The sequence below is a fragment of the Muntiacus reevesi genome, chromosome 2 (genome assembly GCF_963930625.1).
Source record: "Muntiacus reevesi chromosome 2, mMunRee1.1, whole genome shotgun sequence".
Classification (NCBI taxonomy): domain Eukaryota; kingdom Metazoa; phylum Chordata; class Mammalia; order Artiodactyla; family Cervidae; genus Muntiacus; species Muntiacus reevesi.
In genome coordinates this window covers 2245146-2263051 of record NC_089250.1, presented here as the reverse complement: position 1 = coordinate 2263051, position 17906 = coordinate 2245146, and the positions used below count along the sequence as shown (strand labels likewise).

At 40.5% G+C, this 17906-nt stretch overlaps 1 protein-coding gene across 6 annotated transcripts in view; it reads right to left on the bottom strand.

Annotated features, from left to right (window-relative positions):
* PLCB4 (phospholipase C beta 4) overlaps window positions 1-17906 on the bottom strand; it is a 451857-nt gene that overhangs the window by 51767 nt on the left and 382184 nt on the right. For all 6 annotated transcript variants that reach the window (XM_065920857.1, XM_065920858.1, XM_065920854.1 and 3 more), the window contains 3 exons: window positions 9547-9649; window positions 6713-6877; window positions 3890-4094 (listed from right to left, as the gene is read on the bottom strand). In XM_065920857.1, the coding sequence (XP_065776929.1) occupies window positions 3890-4094; window positions 6713-6877; window positions 9547-9649 (473 nt within the window). The remainder of the gene's footprint in view (window positions 1-3889; window positions 4095-6712; window positions 6878-9546; window positions 9650-17906) is intronic.

Sequence of the window (17906 nt, the reverse complement as noted above, 5' to 3'; positions counted from 1 at the left end):
GGAAACAGTGACAGATTTCATTTTCTTGAACTCCAAAATTACTGCAGACAGTGACTGTAGCCATGAAATTAAAAGATGCTTGCTTGCTTCTTGGAAGGAAACCTATGACAAACCTGGACAGAGTATTAAAAAGCAGACATCACTTTGCTGACAAAGGTCCATATAATCAAAGTATTGTTTTACCAGCAGACATGTATGGATATGAGTCAGACTATAAAGAAGGCTGAGTGCTGAAGAACTGATGGTTTCAAATTATGGTGCTGGAGATGATTCTTGAGAGTCCCTTTAACTTCAAGGAGATCAAACCAGTCAATCCTAAAGGAAATCAACCCTGAATATTCATTGGAAGGACAGACGCTAAAGCTGATGCTCCAATTCTTTGGCCACCTGATGCATAGAGCTGACTCGCTGGAAAAGTCCTTGATGCTGGGAAAGACAGAAGGCAACAGGAGAAGCGGGTGGCAGAGGATGGGATGGTAGATAACATCACTGATGTGCATTTGAACAAACTCTGGGAGATGGCGGAGGACAGAGGAGCCTGGCAGGCTACAACCCATAGGGTCACAAAGAGTCGTCACAATTTAGTACCTGAAAAACAACAACAATCTAGACCTTTAAATACATATACACTTCTTGATGCAACAAATCCATTTGAAAGAATTCATCTGTAGGAAATAATCACTAATATTCCCAAAGTTTTACATTTAGGGTTCTTAGATGCAATACTGTTCATAAGAAAGAAAAGTAGAATTGACTTCAATGCATTAATAACATGATAAATTATAGCATACATAAAATGAAATCTCAAGCAGACAATAAAAATATGTCAAGAAATGGGGAAAATACTCTAAAAATAATGAAAAAAATTCCCTCTTAAATATGAATGTAAATGAGACACCACAGTAAGATCCAATTTTTTTAAAAAGTAAAGAGAATAATGAGATAGGAAGTAGAGACCTATAAGTTAACAGAGTTCATTCTGGGCATTGGATGAATGACCCTTTTAAAATTTTTTATGTCATCAGAATTTTTTTCCGATATGTAGCTACATGGCTTTTTACAGAGTAAAACTTGCTAAACACATTAGTAGAATAAATGAAGGCATCCATATTTTCTTTCTGTAGCTACATAAAAATCTGGAGATATTTATCGACCACTTTCTTTTCTTCCCCCCAGAAACTGCTGAAGTGCAACGGTGCAGAATTTCACTTTGAACTTTTTCCTATAGAATCAGCAAAGACCGAAAATGTTCTAGGGAACATATTCTAGGGAACATCCAGGTTCTACTGACCGCCTGGCGTGCTCGTTCAGCAGATAAATGTTCAGACATGAATGTGGGAGGTTAGTTAAGCACAGGAAATACAAATACACTGTGGGAATCAAGAGGTTGTTAAGAAGACTGGAAATTTGGGGAAAGTTCTCATATTCTTATTTTCAGGTAAGTTCCTTAAATAAACCCTCAGAATGTCTGTCCTTGGTTTCTTCACGTATGTGAGAAATGGCCAGAGAATTCTGAATAAACAGTCTTTGAATCTGTCATCAAATCTGAGGTTAAGACATCAACTGCAGAATCCCATCAAAGATAATGTAGTACAGAAATTTCAATATCTTTAGAGAGAAATACTACAGTGACACCTTAGGAAAGAATAGTTACAAGACTATTTTTAAAGATGTGAATCAATACTTATAAATGTTGACACTATCCATAAACTACATGCTAAACATGGATACACCTGCATATGCTCACATCCATTCTAAACAATTCCACATTTCTGGACTCCATTTTTGTAAAGCACTTGGCAAAAAGCAGGAGCTCAAAAAACTGTTCTCTTTCCCTTTTTTATTCGAATAGCCCATTTCCCTAGAATGAATTAGAGTTTCATTTGAAAAGTAACACATGTAAAGGCAAAACCTTTAAGTCTTCCAATACATTTATTTATATAACTATTTTTAAAAAGTACTAGGTATTACGCACTACTGCTCTCTAAGTGCAAATATGTGGAACAACACTGAATCCATCTGCAGATGCCCCGTGGCCATCACATGCTGCTCAACACCCACACATGTCTCTTTTCTGTCCTGCTCACCCGGCCTACAGCACCCCATCCCAGCCTCTGCCACGTGCTCATAACTGTTACTCTGTGTTATAACCTGTAATAGGCTTCCTTTTTTAAGAAAAAACAAAGGGAAGGAGGAAGGAATCTTTACTCTCAATTTTGCAATTGAAAAATCCTCCCGGCTGACTTTACTTTTGGAACCCACAATTGGGTTGTTAATTCTGAATATTAGTTGCAGAAACTCTGCCCTCTAGAAGAGTGCATTATTAAAAACACAAAATAACCCAAAGCTCCCCAAACTAGTACAGTACAGAAACAGAGTTGCATTTAGAGCCACACACACCTGTGCACACACATAAGCACACATTACGAGGATGCTGTGAGGGAAACAGTATTAGTACCTTTACAGGCCAGAATATGGGGTGGGGGGTGATGATAGGTGATAACACTATCTCAAGGTCACCTGGCTAGCAGTGGAGAGTCAGGACTTGAACTCTTGTTAATTTGATATACTTTGCTGTACTATTGTTTCTTTATGATTCAATGCACCCTGAGAATATAGAGGATCTTTGTTTTCCTTTAATGTTCTTGGCTCAGCTGGGGGTTATAAAAAGTTAATATGTGGGTTTACCAGAATCCTACGACTTGGGGTTTCCCTGAGAGCTCAGTTGCTAAAGAATCTGCCTGCAATGTGGGATACCTGGGTTCAATCCCTGGGTTGGGAAGATCTTCTGGAGAAGGGATCTTAAAGTACTCCAGTATTCTTGGGCTTCTCTTGTGGCTCAGCTGGTAAAGAATCTGCCTGCAATGTGGCAGACCTGGGTTCGATCTCTGGGTTGGGAAAATCCCCTGGAGAAGGGAAAGGCTGTCCACTCCAGTATTCTTGCCTGGAGAATTCCATGGACTACTGTCCATGGGGTTGCAAAGAGTCAGACATGACTGAGTGACTTTCATTTTCACTTTAAGACTTGGTCCAACTTTTGATTCCTCCCATTGATGACTTTGGGCTTCCCTGATAGTTCAGTTGGTAAAGAATCCGCCTGTATTGCAGGAACCCCTGTTCAATTCCTGGGTTGGGAAGATCTGCTGGAGAAGGAATCTTAAAGTTAAAGCATTCCAGTATTCTTGGGCTTCCCTGGGGGCTCAGCTGGTAAAGAATCTGCCTGCAATGAGGGAGACCTGGGTTCGATCTCTGGTTGGGAAGATCCCCTGGAGAAGGGAAAGGGTACCCACTCCAGTATTCTGGCCTGGAGAATTCCATGGGGCCCATGGGGTCACATGGAGAAGTCCATGGGGTCACAAAGAGTCAGACATTACTGAGCAATTTTCACTTTCACTTTCATTGATGTCTTTGGTGTAACCGAAGGTGGCCTTTCATGGACTGATGACTGGGAATTTTTTGTGAAACTGAACTCCCCTGCAGATTTTGGGGGAAAGTCCAGGAATGTTGATAATGAAGTTCAATTTAAACCTTTTAGTGAAACCAACTGATGTCTATGGCTCTACATTATTCATGCCTTTCCTCCTTTGAATGATGGTAGAAATGCATTCTTCACAGACATATATGTGAAACATTTATGTGAAAATTGAAAAAACATAAAATGACAGTATTTTTAAATAAAGAACTTTAAAGGTAATCTAGACTTGCCTTTTCATTTCCTGCTAGGAAACCTGAGGTAACTATTTATGCCTGATTTCTTTAAGCCTACAGGGTTGGCAGCATTGGCGGAAACAGACTTTTTTTTAAACCATTGGTGAAATAGCTTATAATCTTGAAATTTAGGGGAAAAACATATACACAAAAATATTCTATACCTAAAAGTTTGACTTACCTCCGAATCCATCAGGCACATATGTTTTTAGGACAATATTGCAGAAAATGGTTGGCAGCGATAAAGGTTTATTGCCCTCATTTCGGAGGGATACGTGTCGATAGCCTGCTTGGAGGCCGTCCAGGGGCAGAATCCTCTGGCCTATCAGCTTGTTGTTGTCATCATACACGGCGATCCTCAAGACAGCCAGGTCAGGGAGGATCACCTGCAGACACACAATGACACTTGGCACTGATCTGTGGAACACAGCTCCCAAGAATTACAATGCCAGGAATCTGGACCATACTCATACTGCTCGGAAAGGTTCCTTTATGGTGCAAATAAGCTGATGGTCAACTTACATTCCTAAAGCATACTGTATAAGTTACAGTGCCCATAACATTGAGAAAGACAATGGGAACAGGTTTTCTAGAAATCACTCTCTGAAAATTTTAGATGGAATGAATGGATATAAAAGATGGCTAATCCAACCCTTGCCATCTTTCCCCATTCCCACCTACATAATGGGTGAGCTACAAGAGACCTGGAGAGGAAAAGAGACTTTCCCTTATGTCAAAGATGGTCAGTGACAGCTGGATCTAGATCCTGGGCTACCTGATTTCAAATCCTTTGATGTCTCTACTACTGGGCTGCTTCTGACATCGAGCTCTGTTTTTGAGAATATGGAAAGCATCTTTGAGGAAATGCCTCATGTATAAAAGACAATTTATATATAAATTTGTATTATTTTTCTTTGCGCTCCTCAGTTTTTAACACATTTTGGGATATTAAATAAAGATGGGACAGCTAGAAACATTAACATATATGCAAGACATCGAGTCTTCCTAGGTGGCATAGTGGTAAAGAATTTGCCTATCAATGCAGGAGACTCAAGAGACGTGGGTTTGATCCTTGGGTCAGAAAGATGCCCTGGAGAAGGAAATGGCAATCTGCTCCAGTATTCTTGCCTGGAAAATTCCATGGACAGAGGCGCCCAGCAGTCTACAGACCATGGGGTCACAAAGAGTCAGACACGACTCAGTGGCTGAGCACACACCGCACAAGACATCTACTCTTGCCATCCCCAACCCGAATACATGGACACAACATCTGAGCTCAGACAGCAGAAACCCTATTTAGATATAAAAGAGCAACATGACAGAAGAAAATCTGATGTTTCTAATCAAGAATTTCTATTTATTGGCGATGAGCAGCTAAGACACCTTAGCTGATTTGAGCACTATGTCTAAAGCTAGGCAATGAATTGGCTGCTTATTTATGCCTAGAGGTTATAATTTAGTTCCAGTTCATGAAGATGAAAAGGTGAAACCAACTTTAGTCACTGTGTTGTTCCTCATTTGGTGAATGGGGAATCTTATGCTGTGAGATTCATGCAAAGAACAAAAGCAGTAACAGCAAGAAAGAAAATAAAGTTAAAGCACTTGGTATCAACGAAAGGCAATGTAACTTCAGAAGAGCAGGAAAGGATCCCAAATTAGCATCTTGTTTCTGGGGCCAGTAATATTGTGTGCAAAAAGCAAGTCTATTTCCCTACGCATCAAAAACAGAGCCTGAAATCAACTTTCTGAATTTCCAGAAATGTAGGTAGGGATTATTTGTTTTTGCGCAAAACACTGGGCAAAGTGACAACAGATCCAGCTGCAACACACTAAAAAACCCAGGAAGAGAAAAAGACACATCACAGCTGTGTGCAACTCACACTACACGCTGACTGTAGAAGAGAAGGTGAAAGGGAAGGGGGAGGGTGTTGCATGGATAACGGGATTCACATACTCGGAAAAGCCTACATCTCCAAATGGCTTGATTCATTGACCTATATTGATCTTCTGTAATATGCGTTCTGCAAACTGGTCAGCCAGTTCTGAGGCTGATAATTCATATTTTTGTTAAGATAAAAAGGTGATCATCTGTGTTGTAAGACACAAACGGAATAGACACTTGGAAAACCTGTGCCAAAGAAGAAGGAAGAAAGCACTCTGGTCATGATAGCAGAACGAGTGAGAGAGAAACAGGCGTTTCCGAGAAAGGATTGCCAGGGCATGGGTTTTTCAATACATCTCCCATGGGTGAAAGAGAAACAAATGGGAGAAAACGGTTACAAGATTAAAACCTGCATCATTATAGAGAATGGCTGATTTGTCTGTGTGCTCAGTCGCTTCAGTCGTGGTTGACTCTATGACCTGCCAGGCTCCTCGGTCCACGGGATGTTCTTGGCAAGAATATTGGAGTGGGTTGCTATGCCCTCCTCCAGGGGATCTTCCTGACCCAGGGATTGAACCTGTGTCTCCTGCATTGCAGGCAGATTCTTTACCATTGAGTCACTGGGGAAGCCCATAGGATCAAAGTATAATATGAAGATAAAAACCAAAAAACAAAAATAGCATATTATACACAGAACCTGTGAGTAGCAATGGGGACCACACTTTCTGGAGGCACAGGACAATACCAACTGATCCACTGAAGGACATTTATTGGCGCAACATCCTACCCATCCTCTTGGCCAAAGGAATACTGCAGGGCGCTAGCCGCCAGGGCAGGGAGGAGCTCTCCCACGTGTGACGGTGTCTACCTGGGGGCTCCCTCTGAGAACACTGCGAACCCAGAGCTCGGGCACCGCTGTGGGGAAGGTGGGCTCCTCCTGGGAGGAAGGAGAGCCGAGAGGACAGGGACACACAGAAACCATCATCGCGTGACAGCTGCAGAACATCTGCACTGGAAGAAGGCGTCGGGTTAAATGTCTGTCTGCAGATCGTGTAGCCTCTCTATACTAACATGTGGCCCCTCGCTTAGCGCAGCAAGTCTGACACATGGAAAACACTCTACCTTCCGAAACACAAATGATTCTTCATTGTAAACTGGATTGAGTCCATTGTTCATCACCATGCGAGTGCGGAATTCCTTTCGGATAGTGTCCGTGGGCAGCCCATACATGTCCACTTCTACATATGTGCCAATTTTCTTATCTGATAAGAACTGACCTGATATGACCTGGAGCAGAAGAGAAATGGGAGGGAAGAGAAGTTAAGCTGGTGTAATCGTCAGTAACAGAATAATCTGGCAGGGAGAGAGTCTCTGTTCCTCTTCAGAAATTCGATTATCGCTGGAAATAATGTATTCATTCCTTACTAAACTGAAGCAGTCAATCCAAATATGCCTTAGATCCTTTCATAGTTCCAAAATTCACTTTTATTGAATTCTTTCAGAAGTCTTACAAAGAGACACACAGAGAGAAAAGTAATGATAAAATGCTAAACTGACATTGACAATTGACAGAGAGGACAGTGTTATTTTTTTTAAAAGACCAGTATTAAAAAAGCAGTATTGACTGCTTTATTTCACAGTTGTGGGCACTTAGATTAAGATGCTGTGGACAACTATTTTTTGTATAAGTCATATATATTTCCCTCTTCTATCTATTATAAAGCTATGGAAAGACTTTTTTCACCTATTTCCAAATAATTATAGCTAATTATTAAGTTTTTTTCACATTATCTAATAGTTAATCATTATGAAGCAGTTTTTTCAGGTATAACTGACACTAAATAAATTGTACATGTTTAGAGTGTACAATGAAATCAGTTCTGACATATGAGCACATCTATAAAACTGTCACCAATATTAAGGCCACAAATATTTCCATCACTTCCCAAAGCTCCTTTGCACCCTTTTGTAATCCATCCCTTCTTTCTGTCTAGAGGAAACTACTGATCTGTTTTCTGTTACTTTATATTAATTTGCATTTTCTAGAGTTCTGTATCAATGTAATCATATAGCAGGTATCTTTTCATTAATATGCTTTATTTTTGATAGCAGCTTCTGTTTACAGCAAAATTGAAAAGAAAATATAGTGCTTCTGTCCCCTCATCCACAATATCCCTCACTATGGATTACCTCACATCTCAGTAGCATATTTGTTACAATCAGTGAACCTATATTGATGCTGCATTATCACCCAAAGCCATAGTTTACATTCAGAGTTTACTATGGTGTACGTTTAATGGATTTGGAAAAAAAATGTAAATGTAACGACATGTATCTATTATCATAGAATCATACAGAATGGTTTCACTGCCCTAAAATGCTTTGTACTCTGCCTGTTAATCCCTCCCCATAATTCTTGGTCTTTTCTTTTTCTTTTTTTTTTTTTTTTTTAACCATCTTTATAGTTTTATCTTTTTTCAGAATGTCATTTAGTTGGAATCAAACAGTATGCTACTTTTTCAGACTAGTTTTTTTCACTTAGTAATGTTAATTTTACTGGATGGATGAAGCACAGCCGTTATCAAGATTTCGGGAGAAATATCAATAACCTCAGATATGCAGATGACAGCACTCTTATGGCAGAAAGCAAAGAATTAAAGAGACTCTTGATGAAAGTGAAAGAGGAGAGTGAAAAAGTTGACTTAAAACTAAACTTTAAGAAAACTAAGATCATGGCATCCAGTCCCATCACTTCATGGAAAATAGATAGGGAAACAGTGGCAGACTTTAATAAATAATCACTGCAGATGGTGATTGCAGCCATGAAATTAAAAGACACTCCTTGGAAGAAAAGTTACGACCAACCTAGACAGCATATTAAAAAGCAGAGACATTCCTTTGCCAACAAAGGTCCGTTTAGTCAAAGCTATGGTTTTTCCAGTAGTCATGTATGGATGTTGAGAGTTGGACTGTGAAGAAAGCTGAGCGCTGAAAAATTGATGCTTTTGAACTGTGGTGTTGGAGAAGACTCTTGAGAGTCCCTTGGACTGCAACAAGATCTAATCAGTCCATCCTAAAGGAAATCTGTCCTGAGTGTACATTGGAAGGACTGATGTTGAAGCTGAAACTCTAAGACTTTGGCCACCTGATGCGAAGAACTGACTCACTGGAAAAGACTCTGATGCTGGGAAATATTGAGGGCTGGAGGAGAAGGGGATGACAGAGGATGAGATGGTTGGATGGCATCACTGACTCAATGGACAAGAGCTGGGTCAACTCCAGGAGTTGGTGATGGACAGGGAGGCCTGGTGTGCTGCAGTCCATGGGGTCACAAAGAGTCAGATATGACTGAGTGACTGAACTGAACTGAATGTTAATTTGTTTCATCCATGTCTTTTCATGACTTGATAGCTCATTTCTTATTAGAATTAAGTAATATTCCACTGTCTGGACATACCATTCATTGCTTCTTTATCCATTCACCCACTAAGTGGCACCTTGGTTGCTTTCAAAGTTTTATCAAGCATGAATAAAGCTGCTGCAAATATCCCTGTGTAAGTTTTCATGTGGACGTGAGCTTTTAATTTGTTTGAGTAAATACCAAGGAGTACAACTGCTGGATCATGTGTTAAGAGAATATTGAGTTTTGGGAGAAACCACCCAACTGTTTTCCAAAGTGGTTGTACAATTTTGCATTCCCACCATCAATGGCCAAGAGTTCCCATTGCTCCACATTCTCCACTGTGTACTTTTTGATCTGGTGTCTTTGATGAAAAGTAGCTAATAATTTCACTAGTAGAAAAAAATGCATCTCAAGAAAAAAAATGTTAAAGTTGAGAGCAAAGCGTAGATCTTGCAACTTGACAATAAATATTTTAATTGCAATTTTTAAGGCTTTTCCAAGACCACCTGGACCCACTCTTTTCATACTGTTCTGTGGAGAGCAGGAGACTTACCTGCACAGAGCACGTGGCTGCAATCACCCCGTCAACAGGTGTTTCCGAGAAGGGATCAAAGGTTCGATCGGGCCGTCTCATGAAATCTGGCTTGAGAAGGTACCTGGTGGGACAAGCACAGAAGGAGTTTACTAGCTGCTTTATAAAGACTCAGAAAGTCACTATCCAACACACTGAATACACCTTTATCCCCATTTCGGGCTTAGGAAATAGGCTTTTAGGTGGAGGATCCCAAGAATTGAAGAGAATAACCCTGTCCTATGGATGACCCCAACAAGGACAGGGAAGAGGAAACGTTCTTTAGATCCAGGCTCCAGGACATCTATGATTTCCTGACACTATCATCTTCTCTGGAACTTGTTGATGCTCTTAAACACACAAAATAAAATGCAAAGAATAACAATGAAAAACCAATTATACATCTTCCCTGGTGGCTCAGATGGTAAAGTATCTGCCTACAATGTGGGAGACCTGGGTTCAATCGCTGGGTTGGGAAGATCTCCTGGAGAAGGCAATGGCAACCCAGTCCAGTACACTTGCCTGGAAAATCCCATGGACAGAGAAGCCTGGTAGGCTACAGTCCATGGGGTCGCAAAGAGTCGGATATGACTGAGCGACTTCACTTTCACTTTCAGTTATCAAAATATGGAAAATATCTTTATTGTTTTAATAATACATTAAATTATGGGATCTAATCACAAGTTTGATAATTAGCATAGTTTCAAAGTACCGATAATCATAAAACTATATTAGGAGATCTCTAACAATTATAATGAGATATAAAAATACCTGTGATTTATATTGATGTCAGAGGTACCACTAATATTACTATGGATTGCTATGTATTTTCATAATCAAGTGAAATGTTGTTTCAGTTAGAGGTCTCCAATTCTAGTGAGGATAATTAGGCAAGAAGATGGAATAAAAGGTATCTAGATTGGAAAGAAGTAAAACTATTTCTATTTGCAGACAACATGATCTTGTTTATAGAAAATCCTACAGAGTACACTAAAAAAGCTACTAGAATTAATAAATGAGTTCTAGGATACAAAATCAACATATAAAAATCAATTTTATTTATATGCACCAAGCAATGAACAATCTAAAAACAAAATTAAGTAAATAATTGCATTTAGAATGGCACCTAAAAGAAAAAGATACTTAGGAATGCACTTAAAAAAATAAGTACATGTACTTTGAAAATCAAAAAAGACTGCTGAAGAAAATTTTAAAAGAACTAAATGAATGGAAAGCTATCTTGTACTTATGGATCAGAAGACTTAATATTGCTAAGATGGCACTACTCTCAAATTGCTACACAGATTCAATACAACCTCTATCAAAATCCCATCTGGTTTCTTTATAGAAATTGACAAGCTGATCCTCAAATTCCTTCCTCAAAGACCAAGAATTTTCAATACAATCTTAATAAAGAAGAACTAAGTTGTAGGTCTCATACTTCTTAATCCCAAAACTTTCTAAAAGCAACAGTAGCCAAAGCAACTTGGTATTAGAAAAAAAAAGATTAACATATAAATCAATGAGACAGAATTGGGAGTTCAGAAATAATTTCATATCTATGCAAATGACTTTTGACAAAGATGCCAAGGCTACGCAGTGGGGGAAAGAATAGTCTTTAAACAAATGATGCTAGGTCAACTGAATAGCCACATGCAAAAGAGTAAAATTACTTCCTTCTTTCACATCATAAGGAAAAATTAACTCAAAATGGATCAAATACCTAATTATAAAAAGCTAGAACTATAAAACTCTTAGAAGAAAATATATGGGTAAACCTTTGTGAGTCAGAATTGGACAATGCATTCTTAGACATAACTTCAAAAGTACAAGCAGTGAGAGAAAAAAATACATAAACTTGACTTCATCATATTTTTGCACTCAAAGAACATTATCAAGGAAGTGAAAAGACAAATCATAGAATGGGAGAAAATATTTACAAATCATTTATCTGATAAGAGACATGTATCTAAAATAAATGAAGAACAAATAACTCAGTTAAAAAACAGGTAAAGGATCTGAATAGACAGTTCTCCAAATAAGATAAACAAATGGCCAGCAAGCACTTTTCAAGATGCTTAGTATCATTTGTCATGAGAGAAATTCAAGCCAGCATCACAATAAGATAACATTACACACAGTAGGTGGGAGGAGAAGGGGATGACAGAGGATGAGATGGTTGGATGGCATCACTGACTCGATGGACATGAGTTTGAGTAAGCTCCAGGAGTTGGTGATGGACAGGGAGGCCTGGTATGCTGTAGCCCACGGGGTCACAAAGAGTCAGACAGGACTGAGTGACTGAACTGAACTGAACTGAACACATACTAGGAGGGCAATATTAAAAACAAAGAAAATTAACGTGGACGAGAAGATGGAGAAATTGGAGCCCCCACCCAACTTTGCTGGTGGGAATGTAAAATGATGTAGCCACTGTGGAAAATAGTCTAGAATTCATCAGTTACACAGAGTTACCATATGACCCAGGGCTCCTTCTCTTATGTGTATACCCAAGAAAAGTGAAAACATATGCTCACACAAAAACCTGCACATGAACGTTTACAGTAGCATTATTCATAACAACCAAAAGATGGAACAATTCAAATTTCCAGCAGAAGATGAATGGATATACAAGATGAGGTATATCCACACAATGGAAAATTAATAATAAGTGATAAAATTATTTCAGTAATAAAAAGAAATCAAGAAAATAAAGTATTGATATACAGTACAACATAGGTGAACCTTGCAAATGTTGAAGACAGCCATAAAAAGGTCACATCTTATATGAATCCATTTACATGAAATGTGCAGAGCTGGCAAAAATGTAGTGACAGTGTGTAGATTAGCAGTTGCTTAAGGCTGGGATGGGGCAGGGGATGTTAGAAGGTGTCAAATGAAGAGTATAGGTTTTCTTTTTTGTGTGATTAAAGTGTCTTGAAATTGATTCTCAGCACTGTCTGCCCCTTATCCCCATTGGGTATGGTCACAGAATCACACTCTGGCTGGATTCCATAACTTTCCTAAAACTTATGTCGAAGACCTCCATCTCTCCAAAAAAACATTAAAAAAAATGATTATAATTGTAGATAGGAAAATTACATACTAATATAAGCAAAAATATGAGCTATCAGCTTCTCTGATAGCTCAGTTGGTAAAGAATCTGCCTGCAATGGGGGAGACCTGGGTTGGGAATTCCTGGGTTGGGAAGATCCTCTGGAGAAGGGAAAGGCTACCCACTCCAGTATTCTGTCCTGGAGAATTCCATGGACTGTATACTTCACGGGGTCACAAAGAGTCAGACACTACTGAGCGACTCTCACTTCACATGAGCAGAAAATAAAAGCACTTTCTCCAAAACTGTAGGTTTGTTTTTAGATGCAAAAGAATCATAATTTGGGATCAAATCTTTTATACCCCTTAAAGTATAACTTTGATAAGTTTCAACTCTAGATGATGTTAAATCTATTACTATTCTTTAAAATGCAACCAAGGGGAATCCCAAAGCACGATATTTTTCCTTAAAAAAAAGTTTACAGTCGTATTTTTGGTTTTGACAAAGCTGACATTCTTTGCTATCTTCTAAGTCTGAACAAAACATGTTAATAAATAGAGTCACATTCCATTTGGATGTAATCAGCAATAAAGGACAATAATGATTTTTATTTTATTTAAATAGAATATAGCTGATTTATGTTGTGTTAGTTATAGGTATACAGCAAAGTGATTTAGTTATGTATTTATGTATATTCTTTTTCAGATTCTTTTCCCATATAGGTTACTATAGAGAATTAAGTGGAGTTTCCTGTAGGTTCCTACTGATTATCTATTTCATATATAGCAATGACATTGATTTTTAAATCAAGGATACAGAAAGTTTATAGAAATGTTCAAATATGAAAGATGACTTTGAACATTCAACCTGTCTCCAGAAGGATATAACCTGTAATATTAACATAAAAGCTAACTGCATAGAACATATTGTTTTCTATGTTTGTAGAGTTTTAGATTTGGGCCTTTTTTATGGCCAGCATTAATCACTGAAAAATATGAAACCGCAAAAGTTCAAGATTTAGGATGGCAAGTAGATGAGTAAATACAGTTCTTCACATATTTTTCCAAGGAAGCCTGCCAGCTTTGTCTGGTGAAGCAACAGACATCAGCTACAAGGGGAGGTAATGCATGATAGTTCTATATTTCACAGGGAGGCCGCATTGGGTTCCAATAAGCAGACTCAAACAGTTCCTTATTAGGGATGGGAGGGGATGCGGAGAAAAGGGAGAAGCAGTAAGAAACAATAGAAAAGCCTTGTGGCAAGGCCCTGGTTCCCCCTCAAGGGATAAACACAACAATACTTTTGAGCAGTTTTGCAGATACTGAAACAGGCACAAGGTGGGAGAAATTAACTGCAAGCTGCCGACAAGCACGCAGACCCCAGACAGGCTGGAACCAGAAGACTGATGAAGCCGACTCCCACTTTCCTCACCACCAACCAGTCAGAAGAATGCCCACACGTTGGTCATGCCCTCTTTGAACCATTTCTACTAAATACCCACTCTGGGTTGCAACACAGTTTTGAGGGCATTAGCCCGATGTGGCCCCCTTTGCTTGGCAAAGCAATAAAGCTTACTTCCTACTCCTTTCTACTTCACATCTGAAACTCCAATTTAGAGGCTGGATTTAGCCTCAGAAATTTGATAGATAGGATCCCTGGCTTGGGGCTGACCCTTAACCAGCTTGCCTTGAACAACTCTCCATTTTGGGCCTATGTCAGCAGAGGCTGTCACTCACGGTTTAGGGCTTGTGTGGGTCACAGGCCCCTGGGCACTGATGGGGACGCAGAAGCTGGATCCCTGGCTCTGAGGGTGGGGCCCACACCACCATGGGGCATCCTGCTTGGCTTAATGCTCTGCGGCTACTCTCCTGATTCTTAACTATTTGTGAACGTGGAGCACTTGGGTCCCACAGACTACCTAGCTGGTCCTGCCTGGTGTTTTTAGGTGCAGGAGATGAACCCATTCCAAGCATCCAGGTCTGTGTGATGGCCACAGGGCAAGTCTAAAGTCAATGGCAAGTGAATTGATGTAAGAATTCTCTGTGGACTTCAACGGAGAAAACCAGATCTGAAAGAGACACGTGCACCCCAATGTTCATCACAGCACTGTTTATAATAGCCAGGATATGGAAGCAACCTAGATGCCCATCAGCAGATGAATGGATAAGGAAGCTGTGGTACATATACACCATGGAATATTACTCAGCCATTAAAAAGAATTCATTTGAGTCAGTTCTAATGAGATGGATGAAACTAGAGCCCATTATACAGACTGAAGTTAGCCAGAAAGATAAAGAACATTACAGCATACTAACACATATATATGGAATTTAGAAAGATGGTAATGATAACCTATATGCAAAACAGAAAAAGAGACACAGAAGTACAGAACAGGCTTTTGGACTCTGTAGGAGAAGGTGAGGGTGGGATGTTTCGAGAGAACAGCATCGAAACATGTATACTATCAAGGGTGAAACAGATCACCAGCCCAGGTTGGATGCATGAGACAAGTGCTCGGGGCTGGTGCACTGGGAAGACCCAGAGGGGTGGGTGGGGAGGGAGGTGGGAGTGGGGATCAGGATGGGGAACACATGTAAATCCATGGCTGATTCATGTCAATGTATGGCAAAAACCACTACAATAATGTAACACAATTAGCCTTCAACTAATAAAAATAAATGAATAAATAAATAAAAATAAATGGAAAAAATAATAATAATAAAAAATAAATAAATAAAATAATCTATCAGTGGGAAAAAAAAAAGAATTCTCTGTGGACTTCAAAGGCCTTGGAGGCAAGGGCCGGAGAGAAGGGCTTTCAGCCAGGTGGACAGACAGGAGTTACAGAATCAGAGGATGGTGGAACAAGAAAGTTCATCCTGCTTCATCACATGTGAGATGCTATCACATGCCCTCATTTTATTTACCAGCAAGCAAGCAAAATGGCTGCTGATAAACTGTAAGTTGCCATGGATCTTAAGATTCATTCTAACTTGACAAAATCATTTAAAAAGTGTGTACCTTTGAATCATAAAATATCATAGTATTTTGATAGCAACTGTCTGGTTTCCTCCACATGCCTGGAGAGACTTGAGAAATTAGTTTGCTCTATTTTGTTTTATTATAAAGTGTAGAAGTACTTCCTGCTTTTCCAACTTTAAAAATGAGTCTGTAATAGACTACTGCGCACTTCCTGGTAAAAACCACACATACAGGACGCAGTGGTGTGGCCTCCTAAACTGCCCACAGGCCAGACGGGGATTCCCAAGCAAGTTTCTGATGTTTGGCTACTGTTGTGAGATTCAGGGGTTTCTACAAGTATTGTTTGCCACCGTAGGCCTAAAAGACACAGAACATCTCTTTACAGAAACCCTCAGACATAGCACACGAGGCTTTTTTAAAAGTCCCTGCAGGCGGGCAGGAGCAAGACAAAGGCAGTGGGGTGAGAGCCCCAGGGTGTCTCCGATGCCCCTGCGCGGTGGAAGCGCATCCTTCATGGCTGGCTCATCTCTGCTGCCAGCTAGACTCCTCAGGAGCATAGCACAGTGAGGAAAGACTGCTTCTTCTGCCCTGTGGGCAAGAGCTCTGCCTCCAGGCTGGGTGGAGGAAAGGGGAGGGGCAGGGGACAGGAGACTCATTGTTCATGTCTCCTGAAGTCCTGATGCCCCAGGGAGTGGTCAGATTTTTCAGTCCCTCTGGTTGGACTTAAGCTTTTGGTCACGTTACCTCAAAAACACAAGCACAGAATCCAGGCTAACACTGTTGCTCAGTCATTCAGTTGTGTCCGACTCTTTGTGACCCCATGGACTGCTGCACACCAGGCCTCCCTGGCCTTCACCATCTCCTGGAGATGCTCAAACCCATGTCCATTGAGTCGGTGATGCCATCCAACCATCTCATCCTCTGTCTTCCCCTTCTCCTCCTGCCCTCAATCTTTCCCAGGATCAGGGTCTTTTCTAATGAGTCGGTTCTTCACATCAGGTGGCCAAAGTATTGGAGCTTCAGCTTCAACATCAAACCTTCTAATGAATATTCAGGATTGGTTTCCTTTAGGACAGACTGGTTTGATTTCCTTGTAGTCCAAGGGCCTCTCAAGAGTTTTTCCCAGCACCACAGTTCAGAAGCATCAATTCTTCAGCATTCAGCCTTCTTTATGGTCCAGCTCTCACGTCCGTACATGACCACTGGAAAAACCAGGCTAACATAGCACCATCCTTGTTCATGAATGGATTTTACAGTAAACAGTGCGGAAGGTGAGATGTTGAGCATGTGAACTGTGGTAAAACAGATCCCACCCGCTTCACCTGCTTTTAACAATGCTTTGCTGAAATTCTGCAGGAAGTCTAGGGGGTTAGAACAGGAGTCACCTGTTCTCTTGCCTGGGACCCTACAACAAACACTGCTAGTTCCTTCAGCACAGCCACCACTGACGGACTTTGCTGAGTGTGGACAAGTGGACAGGTTTGGTTCGGTAACACTGGGGCCCCTCTTCCATAGAAACGATGCCCACCCCATATCGGGGCAGGAGGAGCCACTGGACTCCTAAGGAGGGTGAAAAGCGTGTCCTGAGCCAGATGAAGGCTCTGGGAGGGTCACAGCCGGTGTGGACCACAGGACCGCTCTGCCCACCCCACCTCGCCCCCCAGGCTCCTCACAGGACCGCTGTGAAAAGAGGCTCTTTCAACAGCCTGTGATCTCTGCCTGTCATCTGCCATATGGGCTGAAGCTTCTCTTTAACCTCACTTTTCCACAGAAATTTGCAGCTTGTAAAGGACATCAAATACACACACTCAGTTCAAACTCACTGAACTGGCTTCATATTATCAGCAGGAAATTGAGATTCAGGGCCTCGTCTACCTGCCCAGGGTAACATCAGCCTGTGGAAGACCTGGGTCGGGCTAGTGCCAAGGACTCTTATGCCCTCCACCGCAGCTGCCCCCGGGGCCTCAGCCCCCACTGGGGGCCCACCCATCAATTTATGTACACAGTCTCCTGGTTCTCAATGTTTGGCACTAAATAACACAGCAGCTTAAAAAATACTCTAAACGTGTATTGGATTGTTTTCTTTGGAATTATAATTTTAATTTTTTTTTCTCCCCTGTTTTATTGAGAGATAGTAGGTTGGTACAAAAGTAATTATGGTTTTGGACCATGAATTTTAAATCATTATAACGCGGCTCAAACACATCTTTATTAATCAAAGTAGGAACCATTATAATCAACACATTTTTGCCAGTGAGAAACAAGTTTGTTCATTCTTGTAGCATAAAAATCATGTTTCAGGATT